This window comes from Macaca mulatta, chromosome 11, assembly GCF_049350105.2.
Source record: "Macaca mulatta isolate MMU2019108-1 chromosome 11, T2T-MMU8v2.0, whole genome shotgun sequence".
NCBI classification, from domain to species: domain Eukaryota; kingdom Metazoa; phylum Chordata; class Mammalia; order Primates; family Cercopithecidae; genus Macaca; species Macaca mulatta.
The window spans coordinates 130,321,441-130,336,051 of record NC_133416.1 but is presented as its reverse complement, the minus strand read 5'-3'; the positions used below and the strand labels follow the sequence as shown (position 1 = coordinate 130,336,051).

The following is a 14,611-nucleotide window of genomic DNA, read 5'->3' as shown; positions in this document are numbered from 1 at the left end:
GGACATAACCCTCTTGAGGGTTAAGGACTGCCCTCTGCTACCTGCTCTCTTTTTGTGAAGATGGGGTCCCGCTACGTTACCCAGGCTAGACTCGACCTCCTGGGCTCAAGCAATCTTCCTGCAATCCCCAAAGGGCTGGGATTACAGGCATGAGCCACTGTGCTCTGACTCACCAAAGTATGTACTAACTAAATTATTACAGAAGCCCATACACTGGAATATTATGCTGCTGGGAAAAAGAGGAAGTAGAAGGAGGAGGAGGAGGTGGAGGCAGAGGAGGAGGCAGCTCTCCATATATCAGTATAGAAAGGTCACTGAGATATGATGCTAAGTGAAAAGAGCCAGGTGCAGAGTATAACGAGCTGTTGATTTTTCCTATTAAAGGATCAGGGAGATAAAAATAACATGTTCATATTTGCATAAAGAAACTCGATAAGGATGTGTAAGCAACTAATGAAAGAAGTTTTGGTGGGAGCAGGAGGGAACTGAAGAAAGGACTTAAACTTTTCATTATTTATAGTTTTTTGTGTTTTTTTTTTTTTGAGATGGAGTCTTGCTCTGTCACCCAGGCTAGAGTGCAGTGGAGCGATCTCGGCTCACTGCAGGCTCCGCCTCCCGGGTTCACACCATTCTCCTGCCTCAGCCTCCCGAGTAGCTGGGACTACAGGTGCCCGCCACCACGCCTGGCTAATTTTTTTGTATTTTTAGTAGGATGGGGTTTCACCATATTAGCCAGGATGGTCTCGATCTCCTGACCGCGTGATCCGCCCACCTCAGTTTCCCAAAGTGCTGGGATTACAGGCATGAGCCACCATGCCCGACTTATTTATAGTTTTATATATTTTTAGAATTTTTTTTTTTTTTGAGGCAGGGTCTTGCTCTGTCACTCAGGTGGGAGTGCAGTGGCGTGATCACGGCTCATTGCACCCTCAACCTCTTGGGCTCGAGCTATCCTCCTGCCCCATTTTTTATTTTTGTTGTAGAGATGGGGTCTTGCTATGTTTCCCGGGCTGGTCTCAAACTCCTGGGCTCATGCAATCCTCCTGCCTCCCAAAGTGCTGGGATTACAGGCATGAGCCATTGTGCCCAGCCTATATTTTTAGATTTTTGAACCACACGAATAGCCCCTTTTCAATAATTAAATATATACAATGTATAGGGGGGATTGGGGAGATGTTGATCAAAAGATAAAAATTTTCATTTAGGAATAAGGTCAAGAGACCTGTTGACTATAGTTTTTTGTTTGTTTGTTTGTTTGTTTAATTGAGACAGTCTCACTCTGTCGCCCAGGCTGGAGTGCAGTGAAGCAATCTCACCTCACTGCAACCTCTGCCTCCCAGGTTCAAGCCATTCTCCTGCCTCAGCCTCCCGAGTAGCTGGGATTACAAGTGCCCGCCACCACGCCTGGCTAATTTTTTTTGTATTATTAGTAGAGACGGGGTTTCACCATGTTGGCCAGGCTGGTCTCGAACTCCTGACCTCAGGTGATCCGCCCACCTCGGCCTCCCAAAGTGGTGGGATTTCAGGTGTGAGCCAACATGCCTGGCCAGCTATAGTTAATAACAGTGTACTGTGTACTTGAAAATAGCTAAGAGAGTAGATTTTAAGTGTTCCCTCTAAAAATAAGTGATAAATATGTGAGACAATGCATATGTTAACTGGCTTGATTTAGCCATTCCACAGTATATATGTATTTCAGAGCATCACATTGTATACCATTAAATATGAACTATTTTTACTTGTCAATTTAAAATAATTTTTAAATAAAAATATACTAAATATACTATTTTTTAAAAAGTTACCTAATTAATATGAACTTAAGTGGTTCTAATTAATTTATATAATAAATATTTTAAAATAATGTTTTAGAATTAAATAGAGGTGGTAGTTATGCAACACTGTGAATGCACTAAATGTCACTGGATTATTCACTTTTTTTTTGAGATGGAGTCCCGCTCTGTCACTCAGGCTGGAGTGCAGTAGCGCAATCTCAGCTCACGGCAACCTCTGCCTCCTGGGTTCAAGTGATTCTCTTGCCTCAGCCTCCCGAGTAGCTGAGATTACAAGCATGTGCCACCACACCCGGCTAATTTTTTGTATTTTTAGTAGAGACGGGGTTCGCCATGTTAGCCAGGATGGTCTCGATCTCCTGACCTTGATTACACGATTACACGATTACAAACGTGAGCTACTGCGCCCAGCCCGGATTATTCACTTTACAATGGTTATGTTTATGTTATGTCAGTTTTATCTCAATGAAAGCAAAATGAAATAATAAAGAGCTGGTGGCATGTCCAGGTGCAGTGGCTCACGCCTGTAATCCCAGCACTTTGGAGGCCAAGGCAAGAGGATCGCTTGAGGCCAGGGGTTTGAGAACAGCTTGGGCAGTGTAGTGAGAGCCCACCTCTATAGAAAAATATTTTAAGTTAACCAGGTGTGGTGGCATGCACCTGTATTCTCAGTTACTCAGAAGGCTGAGGCTGGAGGATTGCTTGAACCAAGAAGTTTGAGGCTACAGTAAGCAATGATTCACTACTGCACTCTAGCATGGGTGAGAGAGTGAGACCCTGTCTCTAAAATAGTAATAATTTATTGACTCCATTTCCTGTTGATGGACATTTGAGTCTATTTGTTTTATTTTTTGCAATAACAGTGCTGTGAGTCATGCGTGACCTGTGTCTATATTGTTGTGCATGGGAGGAAGTGGTCCATGGGGAAAACTGGTCCAGGTGGGCTTGCTGGGCCATAGGCCGCACATCTGTGGTGAATACACACAACCTTTGCACTGCACAGACTCAGACCCTGCAGCTCTTCAAGCCATGGGACTTGCTCCAACTCCCCTTCTCCAGGAGGATGGGTGAGGGCCTGTCTCCCCGCAGCCTCACCTGCGCTGTGTACTGTCAGATGTTTGGGTTTCTGCCAAATGAATGGGTGAAAATTGGTAACTTGGTATCAATTCGCATGTAGGCTTAATCTGCATGCCCCTGATGAGTTGGGTGAGGGGAACATCATTTCATGAGCTTTCAAGCTGTGGGTTCCAGCCGGCCCTTTGCACAGCTGCAGGGCAGGGCCCCTCACTCTTCCCCAGGGCTGCCCGGCCTCACCTGTTGCTAAATTGTCTCTGTGTCTCCACCATACAGAGACAGGGGAGAAGGGCGCCCAGCTGTCAGGTGGCCAGAAGCAGCGGGTGGCCATGGCCCGGGCTCTGGTTCGGAACCCCCCGGTCCTCATCCTGGATGAAGCCACCAGCGCTTTGGATGCCGAGAGCGAGTATCTGGTGAGTCACAGGGCGGTGGGCAATGCCGGGGCAGGAGCGGCTCCAGGCGGCCAGAGCCCCCATCACCCTGCAGATGGGTGCTGAGAAGAGACGGGCCCCAGAAGCTCTCCCAGGCTGTCAGCCTCCTGGGCTGGTGAATTCCTGGTGTTGAGAGTGGGGAACCAGGAGCCATTCTGGGCCCAGCCTTCAGGCTCCAGGCAGAGCTGTATGGTGTGGGGCGAGAGAAGGAATCAGAATGGGGAGACCTGGGTCGTGAGCGGTGGCTCACGCCTGTAATCCCAGCACTTTGGGAAGCCAAAGCAGGTGGATCACCTGAGGTCAGGAGTTGGAGACCAGGCTGGCCAACATGGTGAAACCCCGTCTCTACTAGAAATACAAAAACTAGCCAGGCGTGGTAGCACATACCTGTAATCCCAGCTACTTGGGAGGCTGAGGCAGGAGAATTGCTTGAACCTGGGAGGTGGAGGTTGCAGTGAGCCGAGATCGTGCCACTGCACTCCAGCCTGGGCGACAGAGCCAGACTCCATCTGGCTCAAACAAACAAACACAAACAAAACAGGCACGGTATGGTGGCTCACGCCTGTAATCCCAGCACTTTGGGAGGCCAAGGCAGGCGGATCACTTGAGGTCTGAAGTTCGAGACCAGCCTGGTCAACATGGTAAAACCCTGTCTCTACTAAAAATACAAAAATCAGCTGGGCATGGTGGTGTATGCCTGTAACCCCAGCTACTCAGGAGGCTGAGGCAGGAGAATCACTTGAACCCAGGAGATGGAGGTTGCAGTGAGCTGAGATTGTGTCACTACACTCTAGCCTGGGCGACAGAGTGAGACTCCATCTCAAAAAAAAAAAAAAAAAAAAAAGCCTGGGTGCAGTGGTTCACACCTATAATCCCAGCACTTCGGGAGGCTGAGGCAGGCGGATCACCTGAGGTCAGGAGTTCAAGACCAGCCGGGACAACATGGTGAAACCCCATCTCTACTAAAAATACAAAAGTCAGCCAGGTGTGGTGGTGGGTGCCTGTAATCCTAGCTACTTGGGAGACTGAGACAGGAGAATAGCTGGAACCTGGGAAGCAGAGGTTGCAGTGAGCCAAGATTGTACCATTGCACTGCAGCCTTGGCAACAGAGCGAGACTCCGTCTCAAAAAACAAACAAACTAACAAAAACAAAAAACAGAATGGGGAGACCTGGACTAGCAGCTCCATCCTGCAGTTTATAACCGTGTGACCTCAAGCTAGTGCTTCCCCTCTGAGTTTCATTCTCACTGGTCAGGTGGGCCCAGTCATGTATTTGTAGATGGCTAGCAATCTCAGTCTATCCACGGATTGATGCACTTATTACACAGAGAGTTCCTGAGCTCTTTCCAGGCACCAGGCACCGTTCTGGGGTTATCGTGGTAGGCTGACCAGACCAAGACCCTTGTCCCCACGGTGTTTCCATTCCAGTGGGGAAGGCAGATAAGAAACAAGGAATGCCAGGCGTGGTGGCTCACGCCTGTAATCCCAGCACTTCGGGAGGCCGAGGCCAGCAGATCACGAGGTCAGGTGTTCGAGACCAGCCTGGTCAACATGGTGAAACCCCATCTCTACTAAAAATACAAAAATTAGCTGGGTGTGGTGGCGGGCACCTGTAATCCCAGCTACTTGGGAGGCTGAGGAAGGAAAATGGCTTGAACCCAGGAGGTGGAGTTTGCGGTGAGCTGAGATCACACCACTGCACTCCAGCCTGGGCGACAGAGCAAGACTTCGTCTCAAAAAAAAAAAAGGAAACAAGCATGCATTCACCCCATGGCCTGTGCTACGAAGCAAATGAAACAGTCTTGGGGCACCAGGAGACTGGGAGGGGACACCGTTGTCAAAGATGAGCATAGCTGGCCGCCAGCAGAAGTCATAGAAACAGATTTTATGCAGTGACTCCTGACAGTGGGAAAGGAGCCGTGTGCCATCCCAATTTGGTGGTGACGGGCATTTTAAAGGGAGAATGAGGGGGTAGGGAGCGGAGCAGGAAGAGGCCCCCAGGAAAAATAAAAGCAAGCCCAGGGGACAGCCAGGAGGCCACCTGTGTCTAGCTGTCCATTTCAAGGGCATGGCTTTCAGGTCCTTAAGAGAGACACTTCTGAGATACAGGAGATCACATACACATCTCAGAGGGACAGAGGAAGGAGTCACAGTTGTAAGCCCTTTTTAGTAAACACTCCAAGAAAAAGAGGTTGGGGCCAGTCAGCAGGTATTGACTAAAACACAGCAAATTCTCCTTGCCAAGCTGAGCTTTCTCACACGGGCACTTGAATGGGGGCTGTGGTCATCGCAGGGATACAGCTTTCTGCTGCTAGAAGCCATACTAGAGTTTGGTTACTTGGCACAGTGGTTTGGATGGAGTCACCATGTGCCAAGAGCTCTGTGGTTCTCACCGTTAGAACCAAGGCCATCAGGTGCCCTCTGAGCTGAGACATGAAAGAAAAGAAGTCAGTGGTGGAGAGTTCTGGAGGTAAGAACGTGCCAGGAGGAAGGATCAGCAGGTGCAAAGACCCAGAGTGGGGAATGAGCTTGGCAAGTTCAAAGCCTTAAGGTCAGTGTGGCTGGTGGGTGGGGATTGAACGGAGAGGGGTGAGGACAAAGTCGCAGGGAGGCAAACTCCTCGGCCTCTAGTACGGAGTTTGGATTGTTTGTAAAAATTAATAGGCTTTATTTTTGTTGTTGTTGGTTTTTTTTGTTTTGAGACAGGGCCTCACTCCGTCACCCAGGCTGGCGTGCAGTGGCACAATCACAGTTCTCCCGGGCTCAAGTGATGCTCCCATCTCCCAGCCTCCTAAGTAGCTGGGACTACACCAGCACGCCACCACACACAGCTAAATTTTTATATTTTTTGTAGAGATGGGGTTTCGCCATGTTGCCCAGGCTGGTCTCAAACTCCTGAGCTCAAGGGATCCACCTGCCTTGGCCTCCCAAAGTGCTGGGATTAAAGGTGTGAGCCACTGCTTCCAGTGGCTTTATTTTTTAGAGCGGTTTTAGGTTTAAAAAAAATTAAACAGAGGCTGGGTGTGGTGGCTCACACCTATAATCCTGGCACTTTAGGAGGCCAATGCGGGAGGATGGCTTGGGGCCAGGAGTTCAAGACCAGCCTGGGTAACATAGTGGGACACCTGTCTCTACAAAAGAATACAAAAATTAGCTGGGCATGATGGTGCATGCCTGTGGTCCCAGCTACTTGGAAGGCTGAGGCAGGAGGATTCCTTGAGGCCAGGAGGTTGAGGATGCAGTGAGCCGTGATCACGCCATTGCACTCCAGCCTGGGCCACAGAGAGAGACCCTGTCTCAAAAAGAAAAGAAAAAGGAGGGAGGCTGGTCACTTGAGATCAGGAGTTCGAGACCAGCTTGGCCAACATAGCGAAACCCCACCTCTACTAAAAATACAAAACAAAATTAGCTGGGCATGATGGTGTGTACCTGTAATCCCCCAGCTACTTGGGAGGCTGAGGCATGAGAATCAATTGAACCCACGAGGCAGAGGTAGCAGTGAGCTGAGATCGCACCACTGCACTCCAGTCTGGGTGACAGCAAGACTTAGTCAAAAAAAAAAAAAAGGCGGGGGAAGGGAGGGGCCAGAAGACTGCAGGGCCAGGGTAGGGCTGATCCCTCATTCACCAGGTGCCTCCCTGTGTCTGGCCCTGAACTGTCTCCCTTTAAGAAAAACCCAGGAAGCTGGCCATCCTTTATGAACTGAGCCTCAAAGAGGTTAAGCTTCAGCCCATAGGCGGTGGCATGGAGCGCGGTTGCGGGTGGGGCGTCTGTGCCATGCAAGCCAGGTCCCCACTGTCCCCGCAGATCCAGCAGGCCATCCACGGCAACCTGCAGAAGCACACGGTACTCATCATCGCGCACCGGCTGAGCACTGTGGAGCACGCGCACCTCATTGTGGTGCTGGACAAGGGCCGCGTAGTGCAGCAGGGCACCCACCAGCAGCTGCTGGCCCAGGGTGGCCTCTATGCCAAGCTGGTGCAGCGGCAGATGCTGGGGCTTGAGCCCGCCGTGGACTTCACAGCTGGCCACAAGGAGCCTGCAGCTAACGGCAGTCACAAGGCCTGATGGGGGGCCCCTGCTTCTCCCGGTGGGGCAGAGGCCCCGGTGCCTGCCTGGCAGATGTGCCCATGGAGGCCCCCGGTGGCCCCCAGCTGCCCTCCAAGCCCAGGCCTCCAGCACTGGAGGGCGACCTGCCATGTCCCATGGATCACCGCTTCCTGCATCTTGCCCCTGGTCCCCGCCCCATTCCCAGGGCACTCCCTACCCCTGCTGCCCTGAGCCAACGCCTTCACGGACCTCCCCAGCCTCCTAGGCAAAGGTAGAGCTGCCTTTTTAAACCTAGATCTTACCAGGGTTTTTACTGCTTGGTTTGAGGCACCCCAGTCAACTCCTAGATTTCAAACACCTTTTTCTAATTGGGAGTAATGGCGGGCACATTCACCAAGATGTTCTAGAAACTTCTGAGCCAGGAGTGAATGGCCCTTACTTAGTAGCCTGGGGGATGTCAAGAGACTAGGCCTCTCCTCTTTACCCCTCCAGAGAAGGGGCTTCCCTGTCCCAGAGGGAGACACAGGGAACGGGATCTTCAGTCTTTCCCTCTTGCCAGCTCTGTGAGTCCGGCCAGGGCGGGTGGGGAGCATGGAGGGCATCTGTCTACCATCGCCCGCTGCCAATCTAAGCCAGTCTCACTGTGAACCACACTAAACCTCCACTGGGGGAGTGAGGGGCTGGCCAGGTCTGGCGGGGCCTCAGGGGTGCCCCCAGCCTGGCACCCGGCGCTTTCGCCCCTCATCCACCCACCCCTGGCTGGCAGCCTCCCTCCCCACACCTGCCCCTGCGCTCTGCTGTCTGGAGGCCTGTGGATGTTCATGAGATGTGTTCTCTTCTCTCTTTGGTGGATGGGATGGTGGCAAAGCCCAGGGTCTGACTTTGCCAGAGGTTGCAACACGTTGGGAGAACCCAGTCAATAAAGTGTACTACCTCTTACCCCTAACCTCTGACTTCTCCTTGGGCCAACTGCCTCATTGCCCAGTTAGGTTTTTCTACCAGACCACAGCTCTCCTCTCAGCCCTCTCTGGTGGAGTTGCAGAGAGACGTTGGGTGGTCCCGGGCCTCCTCCTGTGTCTGGGAGCCCCATCTGCACTCCTCCCATCCCAGGGTCTCTGGTGCAGGCATTCCTGTCTGCCTGTCTCCACGGGGATTGTGCAGGGGAATAGAGACGTTGCCTCGAAATCCCAGGGGCCGCTGTTCTTCCCGTGACAGCTGAACTGAGGCCCAGCAAATGCCACCTGTTCTTTTCCATCGGGGTCCAGGCACCCAACACCCACCCCAATCCATGCAGCAAAGAAATATTACCCGGCAGGACAGCTCAATCAGCAGGGAGGTTTGGGCCCGGACACGGGAAGACCCCTGCGGTGGTTATTGTTACTTGCTGAATTGTGAAGAAGTCCGGGTCGCAGGAGGAGGGCTCTGTGCCAACTGGTAGAGTAGTATTTCAATTTATTTTTTCTTTTTTTTTTGAGACAGAGCCTTGCTCTGTCACCCAGGCTGGAGTGCAGTGGCACAATCTTGGCTTACTACAACCTCCACCTCCCAAGTTCAAGCGATTCTCCTGCCTCAGCCTCCTGAGTAACTGGGACTACAGGCACCCATCACCACACCTGACTCATTTTTGTATTTTTAGTAAAGACGGGTTTCACTTTGTTGGCCAGGCTTGTCTCGAACTCAGATGACCTGCCCACCTCGGCCTCCCAAAGTGCTGGGATTATAGGCGTGAGTCACCATGCCCGGCCAGCCTTGCCTTTCTCTTATAAAAGCACTTGTCATTGGATTTAGAGGCCACCTAGAGAGTCCGGGCTAATCTCCTCTAGAGGTCCTTGACTCATTTGCATCTGCAAAGACCCTTTTTTCCAAATATGGTCACTTTACAGATTCAGGGGTTTGACAAGGGAAGCTTTTGGGGCCACCACTCAGCCTGCTACAGAGGGGAACTTGCAACCTTGGTTGAAGGCAACCTCAGGACTTCCTTTTCGATTTTAGGAAGCAGAGGGGGTTAAGTTTTCAGAGACTTAGCGTATCTTCAGATGTTTCCAGAGAAGTTGGAAATTCCAATTTTCATGTGAGATCAGCTGTTTTTTATGTATTGGCTCAAACTATTTTGACAAAACCAAAGACAACACGGCACAGGTGTAGGGGTGCTCTCCAGCCTGCGGGTCTCTAGTTTACAGCGTCAGTGTTGGATATTCCTGTTCTGCAAAGTCCCTCCCAAGCAGCTGGCCCCAGCCCAGCCCCGTTCCAGTCTGAGCTCCTCTCCCATCTGCCCGTCTCTTCTCATCCCTCCACTTTCAGGCTGAGAATTCCAAATTCTTCTCCCTCTCCAGTGGAGTCAGCTCCAGCGCCTTGATTTGTAAACCCACACCCAAAAGTGTGCCATAGGCAGACAAAAGAACCTTCCAGAGACTGAACTAGCTTCTTTTTAGTAGATACATAGGAGTTTTAGAAAAGTAATGTTTAGGCCAGGTGCGGTGGCTCATGCCTGTAATCCCAGCACTTTGGGAGGCCGAGGTGGGTGGATCACGAGGTCAGGAGTTCAAGACCAGCCTGGCCAACATGGTGAAACCCTGTCTCTACTAAAAATACAAAAATTAGCTAGGCGTGGTGGCGCACTCCTGTAGTCCTAGCTACTCGGGAGGCTGAGGCAGGAGAATTGCTTGAATCCAGGAGGCAGAGGTTTCAGTGAGCCGAGATCGCCGTCACTACACTCCATCATGGGTGACAGAGCGATTCTGTCTCAAAAAAAAAAAAAGTTTAATTTTGAAATAATTTTAGATTTACAGAAAAGTCACAAGACAATACAGAAAGTTCCCTATGGCCCGCCCCTCACAGTTTCCTCTTGTCTTAAAATCCCACGGTACTGGGGTATATTTGTCACCACTAGGAAACCAACACAGCATGTCACTATCAGTGAAACTGCAAGCTGTATTTGTGTGTCACTAGTTTTCTCACTAATGTCCTCTTTCTGTTCCAGGGTCCCACATTACATTTAAGATAGGAGTGTTTTTTTGTTGTTGTTTGTTTGTTTGTTTGTTTGTTTTAGAGGCAGGTTCTTGCTCTATTGCCCAGACTGGAATGCAGAGGTGCTGTCACGGCTCACTATAGCCCCAACCTTCTGGGCTCAAGTGATCCTCCCACCTCAGCCTTCAGAGTAGCTGGGGCTACAGGTGAACATCACCATGCCCAGCTAATTCTTTTTTTTTTTTTTTTTTTTGTAGAGACAGGGCCTTGCTCGGTTGAACAGGCTGGTCTCAAACTCCTGGCCTCAAACAATCCTCCCACCTTGGCCTCACAAAGTGTTGAGCTTATAGGCGTGAGCCACCACACCCGGCCAGAGATCTAATGTTTTCTTTTGTTTGTTTTATTGTGGTGGGGTGTTTTGTTTTGTTTTTGAGACAGGATCTCTCTCTGTCATCCAGGCTGGCGTGCAGTGGCACAATCTTAGCTCACTGCAACCTCTGCCTCCCTGGTTCAAGCAATTATCCTGCCTCAGCCTTTTGAGTAGCTGGTACTACAGGCGCCTGCTACCATACCCAGCTAATTTTTTTGTATTTTTAGTACAGACAGTGTTTCACCATGTTGGCCAGGCTGGTCTTGAACTCTTGGCTTCAAGTAACCCACCTGCCTCAGCCTCCCAAAGTGCTGAGATTTAGGTGTGAGCCACTGCGCCCATCCTAATGTTTTTAAAATTGTTTTTACTGCAGCAACATGCAGATGATATAAAACTTATCATTCGTGACATCTAGTACATTTATGATGTTGTGTAACCATCATCATTATCCAGTTCCAGGACATTTTCATCACCCTAACACAAAACCCTATACCCATTAACAGCCACTCCCCAATTCTTCCTCCACACAGCCCCTGGCTGCCAGCAATCTAAAATCTGGCTCTGCAGATTGGCCCCTCTGGCCTTTTCATGTACATGGAACCCCATACTATGTGGCCTTTCGTGTCTGGCTTCTCTCATCATGTGTGCAAGGTCCAACCATGCTGTGGCATGAATCAGCACTTTATTCCTTTTTATGGCTGAATAATATCCTATTGCATGGCTAGGCCACATTTTGTTTATCCGTTCATCCGTTGGTAGATATCTGGGCTGTTTCCACGTTTGGACTATTGTGAATAGTGCTGCTGGGAACATTCATGTTTTGTTGTTGTTGACGGGAGTCTCACTCTGTCGCCCAGGCTGGAGTGCAGTGGTGCGAGCTCAGCTCATTGCAAGCTCCGCCTCCCAGGTTCACGCTATTCTCCTGCCTCAGCCTCCCGAGTAGCTGGGATTACAGGTGTGAGCCACCGCGCCTGGCCCAACATTCATGTTTTTTTGTGGGAGTTTGCTTTTGCCTCTCTTGGGTAGATGCCTGGGAGTGGAATTACTGGGTCCCGTGAGAACTCTATGCTCAACGTTTTGAGGAACTGCCAGACTGTCTTCCACAGCAGCTGCACCATTTTGCATTCCCACCAACAATCCACAAGGGTTGCAATTTCCCCCATGTCCTCACCAACACTTGTTATTTTCTGGTTTTGATTTTGTTTTTAATTATCACCATCCAGGGCTGGGAATGGTGGCTCGCACCTGTAATCCCAGCACTTTGGGAGGCTGAGGCAGGCAGATTGCTTGAGCCCAGGAGTTCAAGACCAGCCTGGGCAACGTGGTAAAACCTCATCTCTACTAAAAAATCCAAAAACTAGCCGGGCATGGTAGCACACACCTGTGGTCTCAGCTGTTAATGAGGCTGAAGTGGGAGGATTGCTGGAACCCGGGAGGTGGAGGTTGTGGTGAGCTGATATCATGCCACTGCACTGCAGCCTGGGTGACAGAGTGAGACCCTGTTTCAAAAACAAACAATAAAAAATTGTCACCATCCTGGTGGGTGTGGAGGGTTATGACTTTTAAAGCTGACTTTTTTCTGTTGCAATTTAGCAAATGTCACTGTCCTCCTTCTGTCCCACACAGTGTGCTAGGTAAACCAGGAGAAAGTCATTGTAGTCGAGGGCTTTGGGGACAGCACAGTTGGCCAGAGAGACAGACGAGGAAACAAGCAGGGATGAGAGAGAATGAAGAGGAGCACGGCGCTCCAGGACTGGCTTAGTCCTGGTGCCCGAACTTAGTTTACTCTGTCATTGTTTCTTTCCCACATTAGATTTTGTCTTGGTCACTGCTGTATTCCCCAGTGCCTAGAACAGTGGCTGACACATAGTATGTACTCAGTAAACAGCCATTAAAGAAATGTTTGAGCTGGCCGGGCGCGGTGGCTCAAGCCTGTAATCCCAGCACTTTGGGAGGCCGAGACGGGCGGATCACGAGGTCAGGAGATCGAGACCATCCTGGCTAACCCAGTGAAACCCCGTCTCTACTAAAAAATACAAAAAACTAGCTGGGCGAGGTGGCGGGCGCCTGTAGTCCCAGCTACTTGGGAGGCTGGGGCAGGAGAATGGTGTGAACCTCGGGAGGCGGAGCTTGCAGTGAGCTGAGATCCGGCCACTGCACTCCAGCCTTGGCGACAGAGCGAGACTCCGTCTCAAAAAAAAAAAAAAAAAAAAAAAAGAAATGTTTGAGCTGAGCATAGAGGTCCATGCCTGTAATTCCAGCTACTCAGGAGGCTTAAGTGGGAGGATCGCTTGAGTCCACGAGTTTGAGGCTGCCATGAGCTATGATCGTGCCACTGCACTGCAGCCTGGGCAACAGAGCATGACTCTGTCTCTACAAAACTTGAAAAAGAAAGGGATGACTGAACTCTTGGACACACCATAACACAGTGTGAAAACAATGAATACAGTCCAATCACCTCAGTTAACAGACAGGGAAACTGAGGCCCAGAGAAAAGAAATGACTGCAGGGTTATAAATGTATTCAGCAGAATGGCTGAGGCTGGAACCCAGGTCCCCAAACTCCCTGCTGTTGCCTTTGTCTGGAGAGTGTATTTCAGTTTCCAACTTGCCAGGGCTAAAGACAACCCCGATCCCAGGAAGACAGCAGCCCAAGTCAATGGCTGAGGCAGCTGCTGGGCCATGAGAGGTCCCTGAGGTGCCTTGGGGTCCTAGGAGCCCACAGGGACCCTGGTTATGACTTCAGGATGAAGATGTGCACGAAGAAGCTTGCGGGGCAGAGCCCCTTCCCCATGCCCCCTGCTGTCTGCTGCAGCTCCCCTGTCAACTGCACTGGTCTGTGTCAACTTTACCCCGTGTCGGCAGGTTCAAAAGCCACGCCTGAGAAAACAGAAACAGCACAGAGGAGGGCTAAGCCCAATGACCCTGGCTCTTCAGGGTTTTGTTCCAGACCTATTGGGGTCATAAATCCCTTTGGAAATTTATGAAAATTCTAGAAACTCTCCCTAGAAAAATACCCATACACATAAAGCATTGTATGCAATTTGTGGGAAACATGGTATTTTACAATTCCTCTGTAAGGGGGCCCTGAGTTAAGGACCATTGCTCCACTGGGATTAACAATTAAGAATTTAAGAATTAACCAATAAGAAGTATTGGTGTGGCCGGGCGCAGTGGCTCACGCCTGTAATCCCAGCACTTTGGGAGGCCGAGGCAGGTGGATCACGAGGTCAGGAGATTGAGACCACGGTGAAACCCCGTCTCTACTAAAAATACAAAAAAAACTAGCCTGGCATGGTGGCGGGCACCTGTAGTCCCAGCTACTCGGGAGGCTGAGGCAGGAGAATGGCGTGAACCCGGGAGGTGGAGCTTGCAGTGAGCGGAGATCGCGCCACTGCACTCCAGCCTGGGTGACAGAGCGAGACTCCGTCTCAAAAAAAAAAGTATTGGCATAAGGCAGGACACAGTGGTGCACGCCTGTAGTTTCAGCTGCTCAGGAGGCTGAAGCGGGAGGATTGCTTGAGCCTGGGAGGTTGAGGCAGCACTGAGCCATGATTGCACCACTGCACTCCAGCCTGGGCACAGAGTGAGACCCTGTCTCAAGAAAAAAAAAAATTGCCAAGCACTGTGGCTCCCAACTGTAGTCCCAGTACTTTGGGAGGCTGAGGCAGGTGGATCACTTGAGTCTAAGAGTTAAAGACCAGCCTGGGCAACATAATAAGACCCCATCTCTACTAAAAACTTAAAAAAAAAAAAAAAAAAGAAGAAGAAGAAGAAGAAGAAAAATTAGCCAGGTGTGGTGGCGTGTGCCTATAGTCTCAGCTACTCCGAAGGCTGAGGTGGGAAAATCGCTTAAGTCCAGGGGTTCGAGGCTGCAGTGAGCCCGTAATTGCGCCACTGCACTCCAGCCCGGGTGATAGAGCCAGACC

At 50.5% G+C, this 14,611-nt stretch overlaps 1 protein-coding gene across 11 annotated transcripts in view; it reads left to right on the top strand.

Annotated features, from left to right (window-relative positions):
• The window catches only part of ABCB9 (ATP binding cassette subfamily B member 9), a 50,322-nt gene extending 37,728 nt beyond the window's left edge, over nt 1-12,594 (top strand). For 8 of the 11 annotated variants that reach the window (XM_077952729.1, XM_077952732.1, XM_077952735.1 and 5 more), the window contains 2 exons: nt 3,141-3,277; nt 7,104-8,292. In XM_077952729.1, the coding sequence (XP_077808855.1) occupies nt 3,141-3,277; nt 7,104-7,364 (398 nt within the window). In that variant the 3' untranslated portion in view covers nt 7,365-8,292. 11 annotated transcript variants of the gene reach the window in all.
• Nucleotides 12,595-14,611: the final 2,017 nt, after the last annotated feature.